Source organism: Gymnoscopelus microlampas (assembly GCF_963454915.1).
Source record: "Gymnoscopelus microlampas genome assembly, chromosome: 23".
In the NCBI taxonomy this organism is placed as follows: domain Eukaryota; kingdom Metazoa; phylum Chordata; class Actinopteri; order Myctophiformes; family Myctophidae; genus Gymnoscopelus; species Gymnoscopelus microlampas.
This window is the reverse complement of record NC_139960.1, coordinates 3,192,920-3,217,028: the sequence shown is the minus strand read 5'-3', so window position 1 is coordinate 3,217,028 and position 24,109 is coordinate 3,192,920. Positions and strand designations below refer to the sequence as shown.

The 24,109-nt window shown below is 42.9% G+C and overlaps 1 protein-coding gene across 4 annotated transcripts in view; it reads left to right on the top strand.

The window, feature by feature from the left end:
• Nucleotides 1-23,868, top strand: part of usp15 (ubiquitin specific peptidase 15) — a 60,836-nt gene extending 36,968 nt beyond the window's left edge. For 3 of the 4 annotated variants that reach the window (XM_084049395.1, XM_084049393.1, XM_084049396.1), the window contains 15 exons: nucleotides 733-883; nucleotides 4,024-4,197; nucleotides 5,603-5,761; nucleotides 7,283-7,507; nucleotides 8,399-8,482; nucleotides 10,625-10,719; nucleotides 11,422-11,610; nucleotides 13,563-13,684; nucleotides 15,776-16,198; nucleotides 16,819-16,907; nucleotides 18,211-18,326; nucleotides 19,680-19,829; nucleotides 20,514-20,617; nucleotides 21,366-21,454; nucleotides 22,290-23,868. In XM_084049395.1, coding sequence (XP_083905521.1) covers nucleotides 733-883; nucleotides 4,024-4,197; nucleotides 5,603-5,761; nucleotides 7,283-7,507; nucleotides 8,399-8,482; nucleotides 10,625-10,719; nucleotides 11,422-11,610; nucleotides 13,563-13,684; nucleotides 15,776-16,198; nucleotides 16,819-16,907; nucleotides 18,211-18,326; nucleotides 19,680-19,829; nucleotides 20,514-20,617; nucleotides 21,366-21,454; nucleotides 22,290-22,757 — 2,638 coding nt within the window. In that variant the 3' untranslated portion in view covers nucleotides 22,758-23,868. The remainder of the gene's footprint in view (nucleotides 1-732; nucleotides 884-4,023; nucleotides 4,198-5,602; nucleotides 5,762-7,282; nucleotides 7,508-8,398; nucleotides 8,483-10,624; nucleotides 10,720-11,421; nucleotides 11,611-13,562; nucleotides 13,685-15,775; nucleotides 16,199-16,818; nucleotides 16,908-18,210; nucleotides 18,327-19,679; nucleotides 19,830-20,513; nucleotides 20,618-21,365; nucleotides 21,455-22,289) is intronic. The other variant, XM_084049394.1, reaches the window with a different exon arrangement.
• Nucleotides 23,869-24,109: the final 241 nt, after the last annotated feature.

Here is a 24,109-nt window from a genome sequence, read left to right as displayed (position 1 = left end):
CGACACCACCAGTACATACAGTATAAAGGCTGGTGTGTGTAAGTCATAAATCAGCCGTTAGGATTTTGAGTTTTTCCGGTGCAGTTTTCAGAAGAGGCTGAAGCCTTTTCCCTCTTATTCCTGTGTGTGTGGTCACGATTTGATCAAACACACACTAAATGTAATACAGTAGTCCTGGTCGTCTTAATCCATTAATATGGCTGTAGTAGTATATATAGTATTGTAGTAGATATGCTCTTGTGTGGTGTGCATGTGTCATGTCTGTTGACCGGCCTCTCTCTGACCGTTAGAACGATTCGTTAAAATGCAGACTGTCCAGTCTCTCATAACATTTAGGGGTTAGGGGTTATTTTAAACGTATTTGTGCGTCGATGTCACATCGGAAAATAGCCGATCTGCTGGTAATTTTAAAAACGTATTTGTAGACAGTTGTATTATTGTGTGTTATATGCATTGCATGTTTTCGTCATATTGTTGTGGAACTGCGGATGGACATTAGCTTATAGCTAGCTTCCAGCATGTTTACATGAGATCATGTTCAACTGATTCAATTTGTGTACTTGTATTGAATGTTCATTAACGTGCACTGTCCCGTAAACAAATAAACACACAAACAAACAATAGTGTTGAACTTGTAGATCCGCTATGTTTCGGGGCTATTTTCATATGTTTTTTTTATGTCCTCACAAGTATTGTAATACAAACCTCTGTCTGTGTGTGTGTTCCCTACAGCGTGAAGAACTCCAGCTACAGTCTTCCGTCGTACCATCCGTACACCAACAACTACGACTACAACACGGAGCAGGGCCGACAGAGTGAGCGCTCTGGCCTGTGTGGGCTGTCCAACCTGGGCAACACCTGCTTCATGAACTCCGCCGTACAGGTAACTACTGGAAACTCCCACCGCTCTCTGTGGAGAATAACATTGGGTCATCTTAGAATCGTCTCATATGAGAATCGTGGCCCAAAAATAAACAAACTGTCCCTATGCTATTCTCAGAGAGGTAGCTCTGTATCGTTTATGATAGTCAGTTAGTCATATTTGATTGTAGTCAGGGGATATTAGCAGAATATCTTCCAATCTTGGAATAAATTCCTTACCAAAAAAAATCTTCACCAATGTGTTTGTAAAGGTGTCTAGTAACACATCTCACAAAGACTGAAATTCAGTCCACTCCTTGGGCTAAAAACGGCCATAGCCATGTATACTTTTTGTGTAAAAAGCCCATTGAGATTGGGCCGTTTTTAGCCCAAGGAGTGGTTTTGGTGCAAAACAAATGATTGCAATGGATTCAGAATCATAAAAACACCCTAGTTTGACACCTCACATGCTACTTAAAACAGAATTAAATTTGGATTTTTTTGGGGGATTTTTTTTAACCAAGGTTATGGTGGGTACCCCAACTTTCAGCAGCTGTCAAAAATTCTCCTAGGGATACTGAATTTCAGTCTTTGTGAGATGTGTTACTAGACACCTTTGCAAACTGGTGAAGATTTTTTTTGGTAAGGAATTTATTCCAAGACTTTTTTAATATCCCCTGACTATTGTTTCACTTTCTGGCAACAATTTAATTAATTTGGTCAAAATATGACCCAGGTAGGAAGTGTAAATTACATCAGACTTTGGTGCTCTATTGTCATACAAACTAGTAGGTCGGAGCTCAGAATGGCCTATTGTCGGTATCAGCCGAGAACGCGGAGGTTGATTGCTGAGGTGGAGTGCTACACCTACCATCAGCTCCAGGGCCTTACCACACGACTTGTCACATCTAGGCCGTGCTACTCGTTCGCTGAGTTGCCGGTGCCCGGGATCAAATTCATGACCCTGTGGCCCAAAGACGAGAGCTCTACCGACTGAGCTACCTATACAGATGATTGCGAGTAATGATTTCATTGCCTGGCTTTTAGGCCTTGTAAACAAAAGTTGCATGGGGGCAGATAATTATGACAAAAAAATAAATACACAAAGAAATGACTGACAATGACCGATACCAATAATCAATATAAATAATGTATTATGGCCAAAACAGGCCATATTTTATATTTTACACTCTAAATGTTGTTAGCTTGTAGAATGGCTGTTTTTCACTACTTTTGAGCGACACTCTTGTATGATGAATGCATGAGTCTTCAACAGGGGGTCCGGGACCCCTAGGGGGTCCTCGGAGTTAGTACAGGGGGGGCCACCAAATCTTTGTGTGATAGGAACTTTTTTTTGTACATTAACCACTTTAACCCAAGCATCCCTATTCTGAGGGTAATATTAGCCATAAATAGCAGATGTACAAGCTTGTAGTTTGGCTATTTTCAGCAAAGAGGTTTGGTGTTGAGGGGAAAAAAGCAGACAAAGTACACGTTTTCTAAATATTGAGGGTTTAACTGTCTGAAAATACACATTAAAATGAACCCAACACAGCGTTACACAGTGATAATGGGAAGTGATAAAGTTTATGAAACCATCTATGAAATCTATGCAAAAGTTTAATCTGCGACACAATGTTATACAATACGTAGTGGGGAGGAGTCCCTGCTTCATCTCGCTCTCTCTCAGCTAAGGGGTCCTTGGCCTGAAAAACACTGAAGACCCCTGAAGTAGGGCATTAAATGATGGAGAAAAAAAACAAAAACGACAGCATGTATCTGAAGGAGAAAGCTCAAAGAAACAACGTTCTAACACTCTCCACTGCAGTGCCACACTGTCAATGTGCCTCCTATCTTCAGTATGCACAATTCTTATTTGAATTATTCATTAACATCACTGCAGGGATTGACTTTGCAGTTTCCTAGCCACCGTATTATGTTGACAGTGTTGAGCTAGGGGGGTAAAAAGATAAGGATTTCTGCTCCTTGTGCATTAACCCATTAAGACCGGGAACGCATCTGTGTCATCTTTAGATTTCTTTGGCTATTCAAAAATAGCAGATATACATGAGCTTGTAGATCTGCTATTTTTGAAAAGTCTTGACAATCTGAGTAAATCTTTGAATATATATGTTTTAAAGCAAACATTTTTTACTTCGATTCGTTTTTTTACTTTTTTTGCAGATCTACAAGCGCGGCGCCATGAGCTTGTATATCTGCCGTTTTTGAATAGCAGCCAAAGCATAAAATAATGGTTAAAGTGGCTAAAATGTAAAATGACAGATACTTTCCCGGTCTTAATGGGTTAACGGAATTATCATTATTAATAGTGTTGTTGGCCAAGACCATGAATTGTGGTCCTGATGCGCAGGCCGGGAAATGTACAGAGAATGAATGTGAAACACTTGAGCGTAGAACTGGATCGTTCAAGGTTCACACAGACGACTACTTATCTACTCGATGCAGATCAAATGACATATCGATGTGTATCGGTGCGTCTGAAGTTGAGAGTGGAGAAGCTATTGGATTCGTCCACTCTCTGCTCCTGTTTCTCCTCGTTGTCTTATGTTTTACTTTTGTCTTTTCCCACACAGTGTTTAACACATATACTGCCAGATATTATTTAATTAATTAATTCATCCGCTGGGGCCAGCGTTTTTTTTTACCTTACATTGACGATCTTTGGAGAGCAGCGGAAGCCACGACGTGCATGCGGATGTGAACAAAGAGTGTTTGGGGGGGTGGGGGAAGGTCTCGTCATCCACCGGAACAAAAACATTTTTACCGCGATCGGCCATTTTGTTGCTATCGCCCGTTGAATAAGGCTTGTTTTCACCCAAAAAAAAGAAGAAATCCGAGCTACATGTGTTTTTCTACACATCTTAACATAGGAGTGGATGGAAGTGACGTTTTTTTTGGGATGACGTCACATCCGTCCGTTCCTTCTATCAGAGGCGAGTTGCGCTAGAGTGCCCTCTTGTGGAATTTTGTACGTCAACTGTGGGTCAACGGTTGGATTTGAACGTCCTTGGCAGGCAATGTGTAAAGTAACATTTTATTTGTGTCTTTTCCCACACAGTGTCTTAAGTAACATTTTATTTGTGTCTTTTCCCACACAGTGTCTTAAGTAACATTTTATTTGTGTGTCTTTTCCCCACACAGTGTCTCAGTAACATCCCTCCGCTGATCGACTTCTTCCTCAAGGACAAATACACGGAGGAGATGAACGAGGACAACCCTCTGGGCATGAAGGGAGAGATCGCCCGGGCCTACGCCGAGCTCACCAAGCAGGTGTGGTCGGGCAAATACAGCTACGTCACCCCCAGACCCTTCAAGGTAAAGTGCTGCCCGCCCCGAGACCCTTTGGTTCTCAACGTTTTTCAAGTCAAGGGTCCCCCAAATTGATATGTATTTGGCCGCGGACCCCCCCCCCCCCCCCCCCACCCCCCATCTGAAACTTTTTCGTGGCAGGGACCCCCCAGGAAAGAAGTTATTCAACATTTTCCAAACATCTTCCAAATACACATACAAAAAAAAAGAAAGAAGTATTTTGAATCAGTTTTTTTCCACTGGCACAAAACCCTTTCAGATGGGGGATCAAATAAATATAAATGTGGGGGTCCTTGACATGGAAAAGTTTGAGAACCAGGGCCTTAAGGATCCGTGAGAGTACCCTGTCCTTGAAAACAATCTGCCAGGAAGGGGAGGGATACTGACTAACCCTTAATGTAACTGTAGAATACCATGATGACGCTCTTCTGTTTCTGGAACCTTACGAGATCAGCTAAATATATAACAGTGTGTGGAGAGAGAAAGAGAGAGAGAGAGAGAGAGAGAGAGAGAGAGATGTCGTCTGTCATTGTAAAGTAATTGGCTAGTCTTGTATAGCAGTCGTTCTCAAACTTTTCCATGTCAAGGACCCCCAAATTGATATATATTTGCACCGCGGATCCCCCACCTGAAAAGGTTTTGTGCCAGGAAAAAAAAGAAATTCAAAATATTTATTATTATTGTTTTACATTTTTGATTTATTTCAAAAATATTTCCCAAAATAGCAAATGTACAAGCATGGTGCGCTGTGAGCCTCTAGATCTGCTGTTTTTGAATAGCCAACAAATAGATGGATAAAATGGTCCCCGGACCCCACTTTGGAAAACGATACGATACGATACGATAATACTTTATTGTCAGTTTGCACTGAAATTTGTCTTGCGACCCAAAAACAGCCATGTATGCAACATATAACAGTACACACATTTGACATGACACAAGAAAACAACAAAATACAAAATACATACATAAAGACATACAAAGACAAGAGCAATGTCCACCACTCAGCCTACCCCTGGCCTATAACTCCTGATTAAGCCTCAATGTCGTCTGATGGACAAAGGACCTCTTCAGTTTGACCGTATTGTATGTAGGAACACTGTATCTCCTTCCTGAAGGCAGCAACCTATATTCTCCATACAAAGCATGGCTAGTGTTTGAAGTGATATTCCTTGCCAACCTTATCATACTGTTATCATACGTAGATGTATAGAGCCTCTGAAGTGGTTGTCCAACAATCTTTGAACAAATGTTCACTTGTTGCAGCAGTTGTGACTTTAAAGCTACAGACAGACATCCATACCAGGTGGTACTACAGTACTTGACATCGTCGTGGACATTCATGTGATGACATTTTATCTTTGCTATGTTCCATGAGGTTTTATGTTGCGTTATCTCTCCTCCCATGCAGACCCAGGTGGGCCGCTTCGCCCCCCAGTTCTCAGGCTACCAGCAGCAGGACTCCCACGAGCTGCTGGCCTTCCTGCTGGACGGTCTGCACGAAGACCTGAACCGGATCCGGCAGAAACCCTACATCCAGCTGACCGACGCAGACGGCCGGCCCGACAAGGTGTCTTTTTGTTTGTTTGTTTGTTGTCGTCGTCACGGGCAGTTGATATACTGTAGGTCAGTGGTTCTCAAACTTTTTCATGTCAAGGACCCCCAAATTGACAATGTATGCTAGGGACCCCCATAAGAGAAGATTTTTACGGCTCTAGCAGTTTGACATGAATTAGGCTACGGACCCCCATTTAATGGCATTTATATCTCTGGGACCCCAATTCATATGGTAAAATCAATGTTAATTTAACTCAGAGAGTGTACAAATGGACCCTAACGGGTCCATTTGGTTCCATTTGTACACTCTCAGAGTTACAGACCCATAAGGGTCCATTTGGTTCCTATCCATCATTTAGCTGGGGGACCCCCTGGAACCCCCTCAAGTACCCCTGGGGGTCCCCGGACCCCACTTTGAGAACCAATGTTGTAGTCTATACAGTGGTGGAAAGTAACTAAGTACATTTACTCAAGTACTTGTACTTGAGTATACTTTTGAGGATTTTTTCTTTACTGGAGTATTTTCAATTTTCTGTAATTTTACTTCTACTCCACTACATCTCAGAGTCAAATATTGTACTTTTACTCCACAGCAATTATTTGAAAACTTTAATTACTAATTACTTTGCAGATATAGATTATTATATTATAAAACATACATTAACCCCTTTCTTGATGGCGTCGTAATGCCTAATTTATACTACTGAAAATATGACAGAAAATAGGCGATCTACACGCTCACAACGCTTAGTTTCTTATGTAGTTTTTGCTTGAGCTTTCGTCAATGACAACAGGTAGTAGACGAATATTTTTGGTCATAGTTTTAGTCGTCATAGCTTAGTTTTCTTTCGTTTTTCCTTAGTTTTCGTCAGTGGAAAAAGGCAGTCAACAAAAATCTTTGGTAATAGTTTGTCATCATAGCTTAGTTTTTATTTCGTTTTTCTTTAGTTTTCGTCAGTGAATAAAAGGCAGTCGACAAAAAAAATGTCATCACAGCTTTAGTCATCATAGCTTAGTTATTATTTAGTTTTCATGTCGTTTTTGTCAGTGAATAAAAGTCAGTCGACATTTTTCATCATAGTTTTAGTTCGATGTAATTAACCCATTGAGACCTGAAGCCGATTCTACATGTCTCCTAAATCTCAACAGTTTTCTGAAAAACGTATGTTTCTATATCAGTGGTGCTCAATCTTTTTCATGTCAAGGACCCCCAAAATTATATGTATTTGGCCACGGACCCCCATCAAAATATTTTGTTCCAGGGACCCCCAGAAGCAAAGATTTGAGTAAAAAATGTTTGCTTTAAAAATATATATATTCAAAGATTTGCACACATTTTCACGAATTTTCAAAAATAGCAGATATGCAAGCTCGTAGCGCGGCACTCGGTGCCGCGCTACGAGCTTGCATATCTGCTATTTTTGAATAGCCCAAAGTGTAAAATAATGCTTTCTTTGCTCAAATCTAAAAATGACACAGTTCCAGGTCTTAATGGGTTAAACATTGTTGCGGTTGCTCCTCCTCCTCCTCCCAGGTGGTGGCGGAGGAGGCGTGGCAGAACCACATGAAGCGCAACGACTCCATCATCGTGGACATCTTCCACGGCCTCTTCAAGTCCACGCTGGTCTGTCCCGTCTGCGCCAAGGTGTCCGTGACCTTCGACCCCTTCTGTTACCTCACCCTGCCGCTCCCCATGAAGAAGGAGCGCACGCTGGAGGTCTACCTGGTGCGCCTGGACCCCCTCGTTAAACCCACACAGGTAGGTCCCCACTGGACCCCCCCCCTTCATTAAACCCACACAGTACCACTTCTCCCTTAGACAGACGACCCCCCCCCCACCCCTTCCGTTGACTCTCATTTCCCCCCACCATTGTTTTTTCCAACTCTGTACATAGTGTTTTTTTTCCTGTATTTTGTGATGACATGGAACTGTTTGGTGCTGCTATATATGTTTATGAATTGAATACCAAGGACCTCAATGGAAACAAGAACGCAAGGACTTTTTTTGGACGGACCTTTTGGACAAGAGTTTTTAACTGTACTTGTGCTGTTTTTACATTTCTGCCTAATAAAATATTCAATCAATTCAATCAAAAAAAGCTAGGTCCCACCACTGGACCCCCTCGTTAAACCCACACAGGTAGGGCCAACTGACACGGCCACTTTGGTTGCCAGTTCAGAGCAAAAAAAAAGAAAGAAGAAATTGGTTCCAGTTCCGAACCAACTTTTGTGGTTCTGAACCAATTCATTTTCAGTGGAAAGACTCTGAGTAGGTTCAAAATTAGGCGGGAAAAAAAGAACGGAACTGGTTCAACCCCGGTGGAAAAGGGGCCTGTGTGGACTCCATTTCAAAGATCACCCCATAACTTGGAACTCCCCCATGTAACCCAGAGGGTCCCTGGACCTCACTTTGAGGAGCACTACAATAATGTATGCAATACTGTACTGTATGTCTTGTATACCCTGAAGAAGGCAGTCGTGTCTGTCAAAACGGTTACATCTCTGCGTCCTTAATAAACGTTGGCACTTGGGCTAAAGTGTGTGTAGCCTCTTTGATGTCTCCTTTACTCCCCGTTAAGCTAACATATGTGTTGTGTGTTGTGTGTGTGTGTGTGTGTGTGTGTGTGTGTGTGTTTGTGTTGTGTTTCAGTACAAGCTGACGGTGCCCAAGGTGGGCTACATCTCAGACCTGTGTACCTCGCTCTCTGCTCTGTCTGGGGTGGCTGCTGAGAAGGTAAGAGACACTAGCCAAATTCCAATACCCCAACTTCCACACTCGCTCACTCCACTCACGCATTAGTGAGCATGCAGAACAAAGTTTTGTTCGGAAGTCTGCGACACAGCAATGCTGTTTTTGTTTTATGGGTTTAGTTTAGTTTAGTTCATTGCAATTTTTGTTTAAATGACATATGATAAAAACAAAATAAAACAAACAAAAAAAAACACTCCAAGCGGCTTGGAGAGCCCACTTGGCTTCTCCAAAAAGCAAACCAATTGAGACAAAACTATTTCCTGGTTAAGCTGTAGGACCGTGTGTGTGTGTGTGTGTGTGTGTGTGTGTGTGTGTGAGCGAGCAGAGTATTGGAATGTGGCTACTTTGCACCTCACTGTGTGCTCTGAGTGGGGTGGCTGCTGAGAAGGTGAAAAATAAAAGACAATTAAATGAGACACCTTTGAGTCGATAGCTCTGCTGCATTCCTATTAGCTGTCACATGGTTGTACTGCTGAGCAAGACAGCCTATTCCCTTTCCCCCTGTTGTCAGCAGCTTTCCGTGTGGATGTTTAACACTTTCCTCGCTCCTACACGGTTCAGAGTTTTTGAAGATTTGCCCAAAATAGGGACGCCGGGGGTACGTGTGACGAACATTCTGCTAAAATCTACAAGGCTCACAAACGCATTGTGTTGCGAGCTTGTTGGCCGGCTAATTTCGGCGAGGAGATTTTGTGTAGAGGGACAAACTAGCAGACCTGGTGTAGAGCCCTGGGGTACACCGGTCAACTAAGTATATCTTCTCTGATCGGGTGGGAACCTCATATCTCCAAAACTGTTACTTTTCAGGATTAAAATTATTTTTAATATATTTTTTAATATTATTTTAATATAGCAAAAGTTGCAGATCATGTTACTAATGGCAGAGATCCACAGATCTAAAAAACAAGCCAACATGTATCAGCCCTGATGAAGACCAGTTCTGGTCGAAACATGTTAGCTTTAAAAATGTTGATGTTGACATGATTAAAGTACTTTGATTTTATGCCCTTTCCTATGTTTTGTCATAGACTTATTTCCACTGTGGTCCCCTAATACAAATCGACAGACTTTGACATACGTAAATGACACTGGGAATACAAACATTTTAAAAGTGAACACAATTTTCATCAAATGCCATCAAAATAGAATACAAATGTCTAACATTCGTCAGAATCAGAATGGATCTTTATTGTCAGATCATATCACCTTAGGTGAAGGTGGGTGATATTCTTAATTGTGCAGCAGACTCATCATTGGTTAAAAAAGACCATAAAAAGAATAGAGAAGGAGACGCATACCGTGCATGATGTAACTAAAGTCCTTAATATGTTACTAATGATCGTAATAAATAAGATCAATGTTCGTTGTACGTGAAACTATACCAGTGGGGTTCTGCTGTGATGTTCTTGCATGGAGCCTGGGCTTATCATCTTTTATCATCAGTATCAGTGTCTCTCCCAATGACGATAAAACTAAACTACAGCCAAAGCATTTCCTCCCATAGCACGTTGTCCTGTACAGTGTGCACATCCTGAGTCTCCATGGTCCACTGATACTTTAGTGCCAGTAATCCTTAGTTCTGCTGTTGCAGTGGATTTACATGCTCTTAATGCAGTTGTTCGCAACCTTTTTAGCTCCAGACCCAAAAGAGAAATGCGAGACATGGGAGACATACGAAAACATTTGATTTATTATTCTTAAAATAATAATAAAAAACTAAATGTAGGAAGCGAATAAAGGGACATTTACTCCCTCCGTTACCCAAAAATGTGTACCGACCCATATTCAGACCCTGATGCGTACCTCCATGTCCAAACCTGTCCAGTTGTACTGGAGGCAAATTCTGTACCCTAAAAATGTACTGTATATTTTAACCACTTTAATCCCTATTTTGGACATTATAAGAGAAATGTTTATTTGTTTGTTCGTTTATTTATCATTCCTAATATTCCCCCCACAAATGTGGGGAATATGATATTCTATATTAGAAAATATGTTCACTAGTATGAATATATTTGTGCCTTGAGATCTTGGTTTGTCCATTGCTGTGCATTGGGGCCCAAGCAGTTTAAAAAACCACAGCTACGGTAACTGACTGTCTTGTCTCCTCCCTCTGCCGTCCAGATGTGTGTGACGGACATCTACAACCATCGCTTCCACCGCATCTTCCAGACCAACGAGAACCTGAGCAGCATCATGGAGCGGGACGACATCTATGTGTGAGTGGGCCCGTCACAGTTCTTCTTCTGTCGGCTGTCCATGTTTCTATCGTTCATGACATCGCTCCGAAAGTGATCCAAGATCTGCTATTTTCAAAAAACCTTGAAAGATTTTCGGAAAACACAGATCTTGTGTGGAGATCCCTGGCACTAAATCCTTTCAGATGTGGGGGGGGGGGCTAAATACATATTAGTTTGTATGTCCTTGGCATGAATAGGTTAGAGAACCACCTCAGTTCCACAGACTGTGAAAATGTGTGCAAATCTTTGAATATATATATAAAGTTGTTTTTTTGAAAAAAAATATGTTGCTATATAATATCAGTGGTTCTCATACTTTTTTTCATGTCAAGGACCCCCAAAGTGATAAGTATTTGGCCGCGGGCCCCCATCTCAAACTATGTTGTTCCAGGGACCCCCCCCAGAAGCAAAGATTTGAGTAAAAAAAAATCGCTTTAAAATAATAGATGTATATATTCAAAGATTTGTACAAATTTTCAAGATAAAAACAAAAAAAAATAGCAGATCTACAAGCTCATAGCGCGGCACCTATGAGCTTATATATCTGCTATTTTTGAATAGCCCAAATACATCTTAAAATGACACAGATGCGTTCCCGGATTGAATGGGTTAACACTGTTGATTACCATCACAATATATAGCTATTTAATGTAGAGTCTTTTTTCACCATCCATCCCCCAGGTTTGAGGTTTCGGTGAACCGGCAGGAGGACTCGGACCACGTGGTGATCCCGGTGCACCTGAGGGAGAAGTACAAGCAGTCGGGCTACAACCACACCTCCACGCCTCTGTTCGGACAGCCCTTCCTCGTCACCGTGCCCCGGACCCTCAGCGAGGACAAGCTGTACAACATGCTGCTCCTACGCCTCTGGTAAGACCCCCGTGGTGGCTAGTTTCTAAACATGGCAGTATTTAGTGAAAAAGATGTGTTGTAAGTAAAAGTGGGCAATATTATAAGTGTGTTCCTGATTTCTATAGAGTTGACAGCTGACTGAAAGGTGATAGTAGTGGGGGTGTGGTTAGTGGAGTGGTAAGGGGTTGAATTAATTTGCCATCGTTAACACCCATTACCAGGCCTTGAGGGGGTCTAAAAAAGTGAAATCTCTAGAAGCCATTTTCCTCTGCTTTGTCTATTGTGGCTTAACTCTTTGACTGCGGTTGACTCGATAACGCATCAATTGCTAGTTTGTCCAGTTGGCCGTCGACACGTTAGACGCGTTGGACGCGCGTTCATTGTTTAATCTCTGATCGCGCTATGCTGCTTATTTTTAAATCTAGGTTTCGAGTTCCACTTACTTCACCCACACCTGCATCCGGTTTTTATGACGCAGATTCCGTTTCCGGGTTTAATTTTTTCCCCCAGTCATTTTCGGCCAGAATAGGGAAACACACGTTTTTTCACACGGTATAAAAAACGAACATAGACGTCCACCTCTATATCTATAGTCTGGGTGACGAACAGTCATCGCCGCTGTGTATCACATCGTAATTTTGGCCGATCGGAGAATCTGAGAACACGTCACATCCGGTTTGACGTATTTGACTGGGTGTGGGGGGGGGGGGGGGGGGGCGAGTGAGTCAGCGAGCTGATCAAGCTGTCATTTGCTGCTCTCTAGTGGCAGATTTGTCGTATGTGTTTAAAACCCAACTCAGACAATTTATTTTAATGAAAAATTACAAAATAAAAAAATGAAAAAACACGAAAATCGCTGGCACTGGGGGAGTACTTTATGAAAATACTCTGGCAGTCAAAGAGTTAACAAGCTTCAAATGAGCACAATCTTTTTCAAATATCGTTTTCAATCGTTTGAAAGTCTAGATTTTCATATTAACAATCATAATTTCCCAAAGCACTGTACTCACAGTCACATGTCGTTGAGTGGAAGAAGGAAAAAAGACGAACGATCTCTCAATGACTTTTTAGGATATTTAGAGATATGAAAAAGAAAGAAAGAAATGCATGTCCGTGCATTTTCTCTAAAAACTCCCGTCATGGATTTATGAGTTGAGCGAGTGCAAAAACGATGGTAATAAAGTAGTAGTAGTAAAGTTTTAATGTCAGTTATTTACAAAGTTTCGGTAGATGCAATTGTTCAGTAAAGCAGAAAAAGTCACGAAAACACTAGATGAGTTAATAGCACAGCAAGACTTGAGACATACTAGACTATGTCTGACATACATTTCAGAGCTTAAATCGACATGTAAACACGAAATAAATGCATAAACATGTAGGTAAGATATAAGGTTAGAGCATCGCTAGCATATGCAGTTTATGCCCCATCGTTTTGAAAGGTATCACTAGTCGGTAGGCTTGTGTCTAATGTAAATCTCACAGAAGGATGTATTAACCCATTGAGACCTGGCTGGAACTGTGTCATTTTTATATTTGAGCTAAAAAGCATTATTTTACACTTTGGGCTATTCAAAAATAGCAGATATACAAGCTCATAGCGCGGCACCGAGTGCCGCGCTATGAGCTTGTATATCTGCTATTTTTGAAAAATCGTGAAAATGTGTGCAAATCTTTGAATATATATATTTTTAAAGCGAACATTTTTAACTCAAATCTTTGCCTCTGGGGGGTCCCTGGAACAAAATATTTTGATGGGGGTCTGTGGCCAAATACATAATTTTAGGGGTCCTTGACATGAAAAAGATTGAGCACCACTGATATAGAAACATACGTTTTTTCAGAATACTGTTGGGATTTAGGAGACATGTAGAATCGGCCTCAGGTCTCAATGGGTTAATAGTGATATGTTGTGGTAAATGTAAGTAGACGATGAAGGCAGTGGAATGAGCAGGGTGTTTGTTGTTTTGCAGTCGGTTCGTGCGCTCCTCAGTGGAAGAGGAGGAGTCTGAGGAGAGTGAGGAGACGCACACCTCCAAACAACACACTGTCAACGGAAACACCACCAATGGTCTAATGGAGGAGGGCTCACCTAGTGAGTACACACACACACACACACACACACACACACACACACACACACACACACACACACTATAGGTGTGCATTGTCACTGCCTTCACGATTCAATAGGCTCTATGCACAGCAGCCATATTGGGAATGAATTGGGCCCCTTCCTTACTTCCTTCACAGGTGTTACCAATGACACTAATTAAGGCTCTGTTCCATTTAGTGTGGCATAGTGGTTGTCTTATTTTCAAGGACCCCCATAACTCTGAGAGTGTACAAATGGAACCAAATGGACCTTACGGGTCCATTTGGTTCCATTTGTACACTCTCAGAGTTACACACCCACCATAAAGGGACCATTTGGGAACCAAAAATGGAGTGTTTCTAGTGAGCCAACATGCACGATATCAGCACCCTGACCAGAATGGAACAGAGCCCTTCATTAGTATCATTGGTAACACCTGTGAAGGAAGTAAGAAGAGGCCCAATTTCTTTCCAATATGGCTGCTGTGCATAGAGCCTATTCGATTACGATTCACCAGCTAACAATTCGATTCTATGATGTTTCTCGATGCGTCACACTTTTCTATATTACTGCACAACATGGTACATTTTTCATCAGTCAATACAAGTCAGATATACTGAACAACATTTTATTTAGAATTATAATATATATAATATTATATACAGTATTATAATTATAATTATATGTTATTGACACTAAGGTTCTCAGAGCCACTTGCCCAAGGCAAGTACAGGTAATTTTCTACTTGTCTTGCCCACTTGGCCGAAAAATAAATCGTCCTTTATGAAATTTATAGGTACAATTTTAATTACCGTTCAATTAACACTTGTTTTTTACTTGCCCGGTTGGGCAGCCCGAAAGCAAACTCCACCTGCCCGCAAGTTTTGTGTACCTGCCCCGGGCAGTCGGGCAGCCGTTAGTGTCAAACCCTGTTTTAAAGTATGTCTAATTATATTTAGGCCATAATAATCGATTATGTCACGTTGCTGCATCGATGCAGAATGGTGCACGGCCGAATCGTGATGCATTGCTGAACACTGCATTTTTGACACCACTAACACACACACACAAGGAGACTCCTGTGTCCCCATCTTGCGCGCCACGCAGCCTTACCCCTAATGCCTTATACGTTTTTTTTACTATTTTGACAGACATTTTAACACTTGGGGTGCCAGAGTTTTATTAAAAAAGTGTACGTTGAGTGCCCTAGATTTTTAACAATTTTTTGACCTTTTTCAAGTAGTCACAAAATATTTTCAGTGATCACCGTCCTCACGGTGATACCCTCATTACACACATAGAGGTCTTGTACAATCGGGGGAAAAAAATTAAAAACATTCGGTAATCCGTTCCATAGTTGCAGCCAGTTTAAAATAGTCAAAAATACATTGTAAAAAAAAAAAGTACACAGGAGCAGAGATACAGGCTTTTGAAGTCATAAGTTAACCAGGAAGTGGATTAAAGTCTAAATCTTCGAAAAAATCATATCTCCTGGTGCTGTGAAGGAAGAAAAAAAATTTAAACTTTTTTTCCCCAAAAAACGTATATATACAGTTTTGGCACTCGACGTCAGTTTTTGAAAAGAAGTATACAGATGTGCCACTTCAAAACTTCACATGTCCTGCCATCGCCAAGACAGTAAATTTTCAGGGGATTCCCAGGGCAATAAGAGGGACAAAGAAGGGCATTTAAAATGCTGAATTATTTTGATGATCACTGCTTTTATGATGCTAATTAATTTGAGCAACTGGTCAAATCACCTTTCGCCTCATAATGAGTCTGACACCTTGTTCAACACACATTCTTTTGTTCTCATGTATATGGATGTCTGTTGAAGGGAAAAACGGGGGTGTGTAGTGACAACTTCCTTTCAGGGGCAAAACAGTGCATTTTAAGGGCAGAAAAGGGAGGAAAAAAATGCATTTTCAGGCCACTTTCAGGGAAAGAACAGTAACGTGTGAAGTTTTGAAGTGGCACATCTGTATATACGGTTTTGGCACCCAATGTGTTAAAATGGTTCAAATGGCTATTTTCACTATTTTACATTCATATACCATATTTTGATTATTGACATTATTCATCGTCTTCCAGGCGAGATGGAGACGGACGAGCAGGACGACGAGTCGAGCCAGGACCAGGAGCTGCCCTCGGAGAACGACAACAGCCAATCGGAGGACTCGGTGGGCGGGGACAACGAGCTGGAGAACGGCGTGGTGGTGGTTGGGGGAGGTGGCGGGGCCCCCCAGAACTCCACCACCGCCACCACCGCCTCCACCACCGCCACCGCCACCACCGCTACCACCACCACTACCACCACCACGCCGGGGAGCCCCACCCCTCCCTCCCACCACCACCACCAACGCCACGACCACGACCAGACGGCCACCAGCACCAACCACGGCAAGACGCGCCTCTTCACATTCCAGTTCAACAACATGGGCAAGACCGACTTCACCCTCATCCAGGAGGACAGCCGGCAGATACGCTTCGACGAGGCTCACCTCCGACTCAGTGGTGAGCACACGGCCACCGGCCTGTTGTTAACCCCTTCAATACCGGGAACGCACTTGTGTCATTTTTACTCTATAGCAATGATTACAATATAGAGCTATTTAACACTGTTACTGAACAAACACTCTATAGCAATGATTACTATCACAATATAGAGCTATTTAACACTGTTACTGAACAAACACTCTATAGCAATGATGACTATCACAGTAAAGAGCTATTTAACACTTATTTTAACCAAAGAAAAATCACTTACCCTACATTTAATGCCGTACAGTAGTTCATCATACAAGAGTTGTGTACAAAAGTAGTCAAAATAGCAGATCTAAGCTTGTAAATCTAATCCAGGTCTGATCGAATGATTACTTGTAACGTTTTTACAAACTATTACTAATAAATTCAAATAATGTAAACGATGAGGTTCTCTTATAAGCCCTCCTAGGGTTTCTTACCTCACCGGCACAACAATAGTCTGTCATCTTTCCTAGGAAAGAAGTAGTATACTATGTATATGATTCCTGTTGTGCCAATCAATCATTCAGTCAGTCAGTCAATCAATCAATCAATCAAGCAAGCAGAAGAATGGATAATCAATGACATGACTCCTCTTTGTGTATTGACAGATTGTGTTGTGTTCACAGACCGCTCCTACCTCTCCCTGGACTGGGAGCCCGAGTTCAAGAAGAAATATTTTGACGAGAGCATCGTGGAGGTAAAGACCAAACCTAGAAACTACTTTAGTACAAATGAATTGTATTGACTCATTGACTGTCGGAGTAAATAAAGAAATAAATCAGCCCTTGCCAGTGTTTTTGAGGGTTTTTACTAACCTTTCAAGAGCCACGGGATATTTATCTCCAGGACGATCGATACACCGAGTGTCGCAAAAGACAGAGCAGTGTCTGTGCTTCCATAGGGGGAAAAAAGCGTGTCACCGCGACCTTCTGTTCTTTAGTTATTGGATGTTGTATATAGCTTGTTCTCGCCAAAAATGCAGAAAAATCCTTTAACATTAGATCACAGCAAACCCACCCCGACCGATCTAATGCTCCTTTTTAAAATATTTTTTATCCCACGATTTTTGCCATTAGGGGGCATGGGTTGGGGCACGGTGGTGCAGTCGGTAGTGCTGTCGCCTCACAACTAGAAGGTCCTGGGTTCGGGGACGCTGTGGGCGCTGGGGGCGTGTTCTCTCCTCCGCGTCATCAGTGCCCATACCCTAGGTGGGGTTGGCGAAAGGGCCTTTCTGTGTGGAGTTTGCATGTTCTCCCCGTGTCCCCTACCAAAATACATGCAGTAATCCTCAGTGGTCTCTATAGTGCCTCCCCCTGGTCAGCTGGGGCGCCTGATGGAGGGGAAAGGAACTGGTTGGAATAACGTGTTCCTTCCATGCGCTACGTCCTACCGCAGAAACTCCCCCCTGTCAGGTGATTAGAAGCGGCCTGCTCACTCCTCATGCATTGAAGGAAGCATGAGCTCAGTTCGGGGCTCTCCCCAGGCTGGCAGAGGGAGGATAGCGCCCAGGATTATAAGCTTAGGCAATTGGCACTGGGTGAAAAAAATGGGTTACAAAAACCGTGGGATAAAAAAAATAGCATTAGATTGGACGGGGTTGGGTTTGTTGTGATCACGTTATTTCCGGGTGTACTCTTCTCCCGAAGTCAAAGGTTGGCGAAGGTTGGCAAAGAGCGCCCTCTAGTGTAAACACTGAAAACACCAGCATACGTCAAAATACGTCAATGGTGGTGTGTGCGTTTGGATTGACATGCGTCAAAATGCGTCAATGGCAGTCAATGAATTAACTGGAAGAACAAAATGATAACAGTTAACTGGAAGAACAAAACAAAAAAAACAGTGCATATAGATTCTTCTCCAGTGGGAAGCATTGTTTCTCTCTAAATCTCACTTCTTGTCAGTAGTTAGTTAGTTAGTTAGTGACAACACACCACAGGCAACGTTTGGACTTGCAGTTCATTTTTCCTTCCTTCTCTCTCTCCCCTCCGTCAACCACTCAGGACTTTGAGAAACACGAGAGCATGGAGTACAAGCCCCAGAAGAAGGCCTTCTTTAAGCTGAAGGACTGCATCGAACTGTTCACCACCAAGGAGAAGCTGGGCGTGGAGGACCCATGGTGAGACTCACTCACACCACTATTATAACCCATTCAATCCGCCAACACATCTGTGTCACTTTAAGATTTCTTTGGCTATTCAAAAATAGCAGATCTACAAGCTCATAGTGCGGCAAAAAGCTTGCAGATCTGCTATTATTTGAAAAATCGGGAAAATGTGTGCAAATCTTTGAGTATATATTTTTTAAAGAGAGCAAATCTTTGCTTCTGGGGGTCCCTGGAACAAAATATTTTGAGCTGGGGGTCCGCGGCCAAATACATATCTAAAAACGTTTTCTAAAGCCTAATAGTATGTTGCTATATCAGTGGTGGTCCAACTTTTCCGTGTCAAGGACCAACCTGATATGTATTTGGCTGCGGACCCCCGTCTCAAAACATGTTGTTCCAGAGACCCCCAGAAGCACAGACCTGAGTTAAAATGTTCGCTTTAAAACATATATTCAAAGATTTGCACAAATCTTCCACGATTAAAAAAATAAAATAGCACATCTACAAGCTCATTGTGCGGTGCAGAGGTATTAATGGGATAATACTAATGTCCAATATAGCTTTCATGTGGTGCTGCAATACCATGACATCACACCCATGCGTCATCGCAACATAAAAGTTAATTATCATCGGCCGAGACTATTTCAGATAGAACCTTAGTATTCCCAGAGTGGGGAATTCACACAGCTCAGCAATAAAAACCTGTAGTAAAGACCAATAACTAAGACCAGTAACTAGACATCTTTATTCCCGGGTAAATACATGTCAGTGACTCACACTCATAGTGCTACAGTAACTCTTTAACTGCCAGAGTAATAGTGTAATAGCGGCCACTACTGCCAGTGAAAACGAGCGATTTCACTGTACCTTTGAAAAAATCATGGAATATTCTCCATGACCTCCATCCTCACGGAGATCGCCTCATTACACGCACTGGGTTGTCGTTGCCGCTCGCGTCAATCCATTGCACAGCTATGGCCAGTTGAATCTGGCTTGTTTTTGCCGTTAAGCAAGAGGAACAGAGAAATAGCCATTTCCCCACAGGAAATAAACAGGAAGTAAACAAGCTTTTATTTTTTAAATGACGTCAATTCCGAGAACACAAATCTCGTCTTTCTCGTCGGTGCCATGCTGAATTTCACGAGGAAATCTCGTCAGTGGCAGGCAAAGAGTTAATGTCATTGACGGTTTTTCTTTTGGTACGGAAAAGTTTTAGTTCTGGCACCGTTTAGGCACCCACACCTGTATGGGATAAAACCCAATCCATACCCATCCCTGTGTGTGTGTGTGTGTGTGTGTGTGTGTGTGTGTGTGTGTGTGTGTGTGTGTGTGTGTGTGTGTGTGTGTGTGTGTGTGTCCTCCCAGGTACTGTCCAAACTGTAAGCAGCACCAACAGGCCTCCAAGAAGCTGGACCTGTGGTCTCTGCCCCCGGTCCTGGTGGTCCACCTGAAACGCTTCTCCTACAGCCGCTACATGAGAGACAAGCTGGACTCCCTGGTAGACTTCCCTCTCAGGTACACACACACACACACACACCTCAGGTACACACACACGTCACATGAATCAAAATCACGTTTTTTGTGGCGTCGTCATGCACGTATTTATACTTGGCTGTGTGCCGAAGATAGCAGATCTACAAGCTCACGACGCATTGTGAGCTTGTAGATCTGCTATCTTCGGTTTGTCTCGTCTCAGTTCTACTGGATCTCTCCTCCGCTAGTCCCTCCCTGACATTTTAGTGTAGTTTTTATTTGTTGGGCGAAATTGTGCGTGTGTTCAGTTGAAATTGTAGTTTTCATTCAGTTACTGTTGTGTCTCTACAGAGACTAGTTTTCATTCAGTTACTGTTGTGTCCCTACAGAGACTAGTTTTCATTCAGTTACTGTTGTGTCTCTACAGAGACTAGTTTTCATTCAGTTACTGTTGTGTCTCTACAGAGACTAGTTTTCATTCAGTTACTGTTGTGTCTCTACAGAGACTAGTTTTCATTCAGTTACTGTTGTGTCTCTACAGAGACTAGTTTTCATTCAGTTATTGTTCTGTCCCTACAGAGACTAGTTTTCATTCAGTTATTGTTCTGTCCCTACAGAGACTAGTTTTCATTCAGTTACTGTCTCTACAGAGACTAGTTTTCATTCAGTTACTGTTGTGTCCCTACAGAGACTAGTTTTCATTCAGTTATTGTTGTGTCTCTACAGAGACCTGGACATGTCGGAGTTTCTGATCAACCCCAACACTGGGCCCTGTCACTATGACCTCATCGCTGTGTCCAACCACTACGGAGGCATGGGAGGAGGCCACTGTAAGACACACACACACACACACACACACACACACACACACACACACACACACACACACACACACACACACACACACACACACACACACACACACACACACACACACACACACACACACACACACATTGCTTTGTGGCAATTTTTAACCCTAAAACTAAAGCCCAAAATAGCGTCGCAGCGTGATGAGCTTGTAAATCTGCTATTGTTGGTACCGATACTATTTATTTTTCTTCCCGATACCGATTCCCATAACTTGCGTATCGTTCGATACCGAGTACCGATCCGATAACCGATAATTTAAAACAAATCTAGGACAGTGGTTCTCAAAGTGGGGTCCAAATGGACCCTTAGAGGTCTGTAACTATAGGGTCCTTGAATTTAAAAGGTTTGAGAACCACTGATATACAGTAGGAATGAATTATAACATAAATTAAAAGAAAGTAGTGCAACATCAACTGAAGCATTCAAAATGCAACATAATTGATGACTGTAAATGACATACAGTACCATCATCATCATGTGATAAATGACATGGTATCTGAATGACATAGACTGACATACTCGCCGATGCAGATACCAGCATTTTAGGCAGTATATCAGCAGCTTTTCTGATACTGATATTGGTATCGTAACAACTCTACACGCCACCAGCACACAACTTAAGTAACCCCCCCTGCAGTAACTCTGAGGACCCCCCCCCCTCCTTATCTGTCCATAACACTGATGATGTGATCATGTGACCCTCAGACACGGCGTACGCCAAGAACAAGGAGGATGACAAGTGGTACAACTTTGATGACAGCAGTGTGTCTCCGGCCAGCGAGGATCAGATCGTGGTTAGTGTTGCTGTTCCTTAAGAAGCTGTTATAACACACAATACCACTCATATTTATAACTCAAGTCTCTGGTGCAGCCAAAGATGGTTTTGATTGATTGATTGAAAATGTTATTAGGCAAAAGAATGTAAAACAACACAGTTACATTTATAATGCTTTTGTCTAAAAGGTCCGGCCAAAAAAGTCCTTGCGGGCTTGTTTCCGTTGGGGTCCTTGAATTAATTTCATAGACATTTATAGTAGCAACCAAACAGTTCAAAAATCAACATAAGAATACAGAGGAAAAAAATATATATACATTGTGTACAAAAAAAGGCATGAGAAAATAAAAAAATTATATACAAAAAAAGCATTAGAAAATAAAATAAAAAAAATATGTACAAAAAAAGGGGGAGGGGGGGGTTGTCTGTCTACAGGGAAAACTGGTACTAGCTCCTCTTCAGGCCTCCAGAAAGATGAGTTTTTAGGGCTGTTTTGAATGAGCCCAGCGAACTGCATTTTTTGAGGGATGGGGTTAGACTATTCCATTCCTTGGTGGCTGTGCTATAGAAGGAGAATTTGCCCATGTTTGTTTTATGGGAGGGTGTTACCAGATTGTTGTTTACGCTCCCTCTAGTTTTGTGACTGTGGGTGTCACTAACTTTTTCGAGGTACTTATACAGATATATGGGTATAGGGGGCATTTCGGTCAAATCTGCATTTACAATTTTGAAGACCAGTCCCATTTTTAGTTGTACAACCCTGTCTTCCACCCTGAGCCAGCCTAGGCTGGCAAAGTTGATTTAGAAAGATAGACCTGTGACTTATGCCTGTGTGTATGTGTGCGTGTGTCCAGTCCAAAGCAGGCTACGTGCTGTTCTACCAGCGCCAGGACACGGTGAAGGGAACGGGATATTTCCCTCTGGACCGCGAGGAAGAGGAGGATGACGAGGCGGACGAAGAGGAGGAGGACGGGGAGGAGGGGGAAGCAGGAGGAGAGGAGAGACGGGAGAAGAAGAAGAAGGGCGGCGCCTCCTCCTCTTCTGCCTCCAACTCTGCCTGCTCCAGCACCATCACCTCCTCCGCGGCAGCGGCGGCCGGCGCGGCAGCGCCAGCGGCCGCGGGGGCAGCAGCAGCAGCCTCCTCCTCCTCCTCCTCCTCCTCCTCCTCCGCAGCCGGTGCGGCAGCGGCGACCGGCGCCTCCGCCAGCGTCCAGAGCGACGAGGAGGAGGACCTAAACGAGAACAGGAGGAGGAACGCCAACGAAGGGGACGAAGGTGAGGAGGAGGAGCCCAGTCGAGACGTCGCCATGAAAAGCAACTGAGGAGCGACAAACAGACGGACGGACGGTTTTCAGAACAAAACGATACGAAACAACGCCAAACGGCTCTTTTCGACTACAGGAGCTTAAAGAGAAGCGTTAACCTCCGTGACCGCCGCGTGGGGGGGGAACGTATTTCACTGGTTCTGTGGTTTGTTTCCATTTTACGCTACGGCCGAGGTTTCACGTCAAAGATTCTCAGAACCTACGATGTTTGCGGGGCCCTGCTCAGGAGGTCGGTGGTACTTTAGAGTTCTCTGGGAACCCCCAGAACTCTTAGAATGTATCGTTTCAAAAATGTTTTAGAAAATAGCAGCTCGCCTTTTTTTCATTAGGGTTTTTTTTCTCCTTCTTTTTTTATGGCGTACCTTCAGGGGCGGTTCTGATTTAATAATGGAAACCAAAACCAAATCCTCGCGGAACATATCATGGGTTCTGGAAGGTTTCAGGTTATGATGGAACCCTTTGGTAGTCGAAAAGAGCCTAAAATGGAGAGAGAGAGACTTGGATCTTTCCATCCAAAAAAAAGCCATATGGAACACAAGGCGAGGCAGAGGCCCACCCAACCCCCACGTAGGGGCCACACAGTGAGGGAGGGGCCCCAAAGTGACTGTTAGGGGGGGGGCCCAAGGGACATGCCTTGCTAGGGGGTACTCTAATGACAAGCAATCTACTCTGTTGGTTGGATCACTGTGTGTGCGTGTGTGTGTGTGTGCGTGCGAGCATTGTGTGAGAGTGTGTTGCTTTTCGGGGCTTTAAGGAGTAGTTCAATGAATTACACACCCCATGAAGCCTTGATTTCGTAGAGTTTTTTGTTTGTTTCTGTCGCATTCCTGAGACAATAATTTGATGACCGGCGGAAAAATGCTAATGTCTCCTACCGGAGACTCCGCCGGTAATCAAATGATTGGCTCAGGAATGTGACAAATACTAAAACATCTCCATGAATTCAAGGCTTCACGGGGTGTGTTATTGATAGAAAATACGTAATTTCGTGGGTGTACTACTCCTTTAACAGAGCTTAACCACTTAAACCCCCCAGCATCCTTTTATTGTGACTTTCGCCTGAAAATAGCCTGATTGACAAGCTCGCAACGTGTCGCGCAGCGACACGTTGCGAGCTTGTCTATCTGCTATTTTCAGGCGAAATCTTTCCCCCACGATAACGGAAAAACTGAAAAGACACTAGCATAGAGCCCTGAGGGACTCCACTCTACCATAATGGGGTTTAAGCGGACTACTTAGTCTGCATCACTGCGTGCCCTTTCTAAAGTGACTTCCACTTTAGATCATGATTTCCCCCCCCTTTTTTTTCTCCTTTTCTTTTCCTTTTTTTATATACACAATATTTTGAG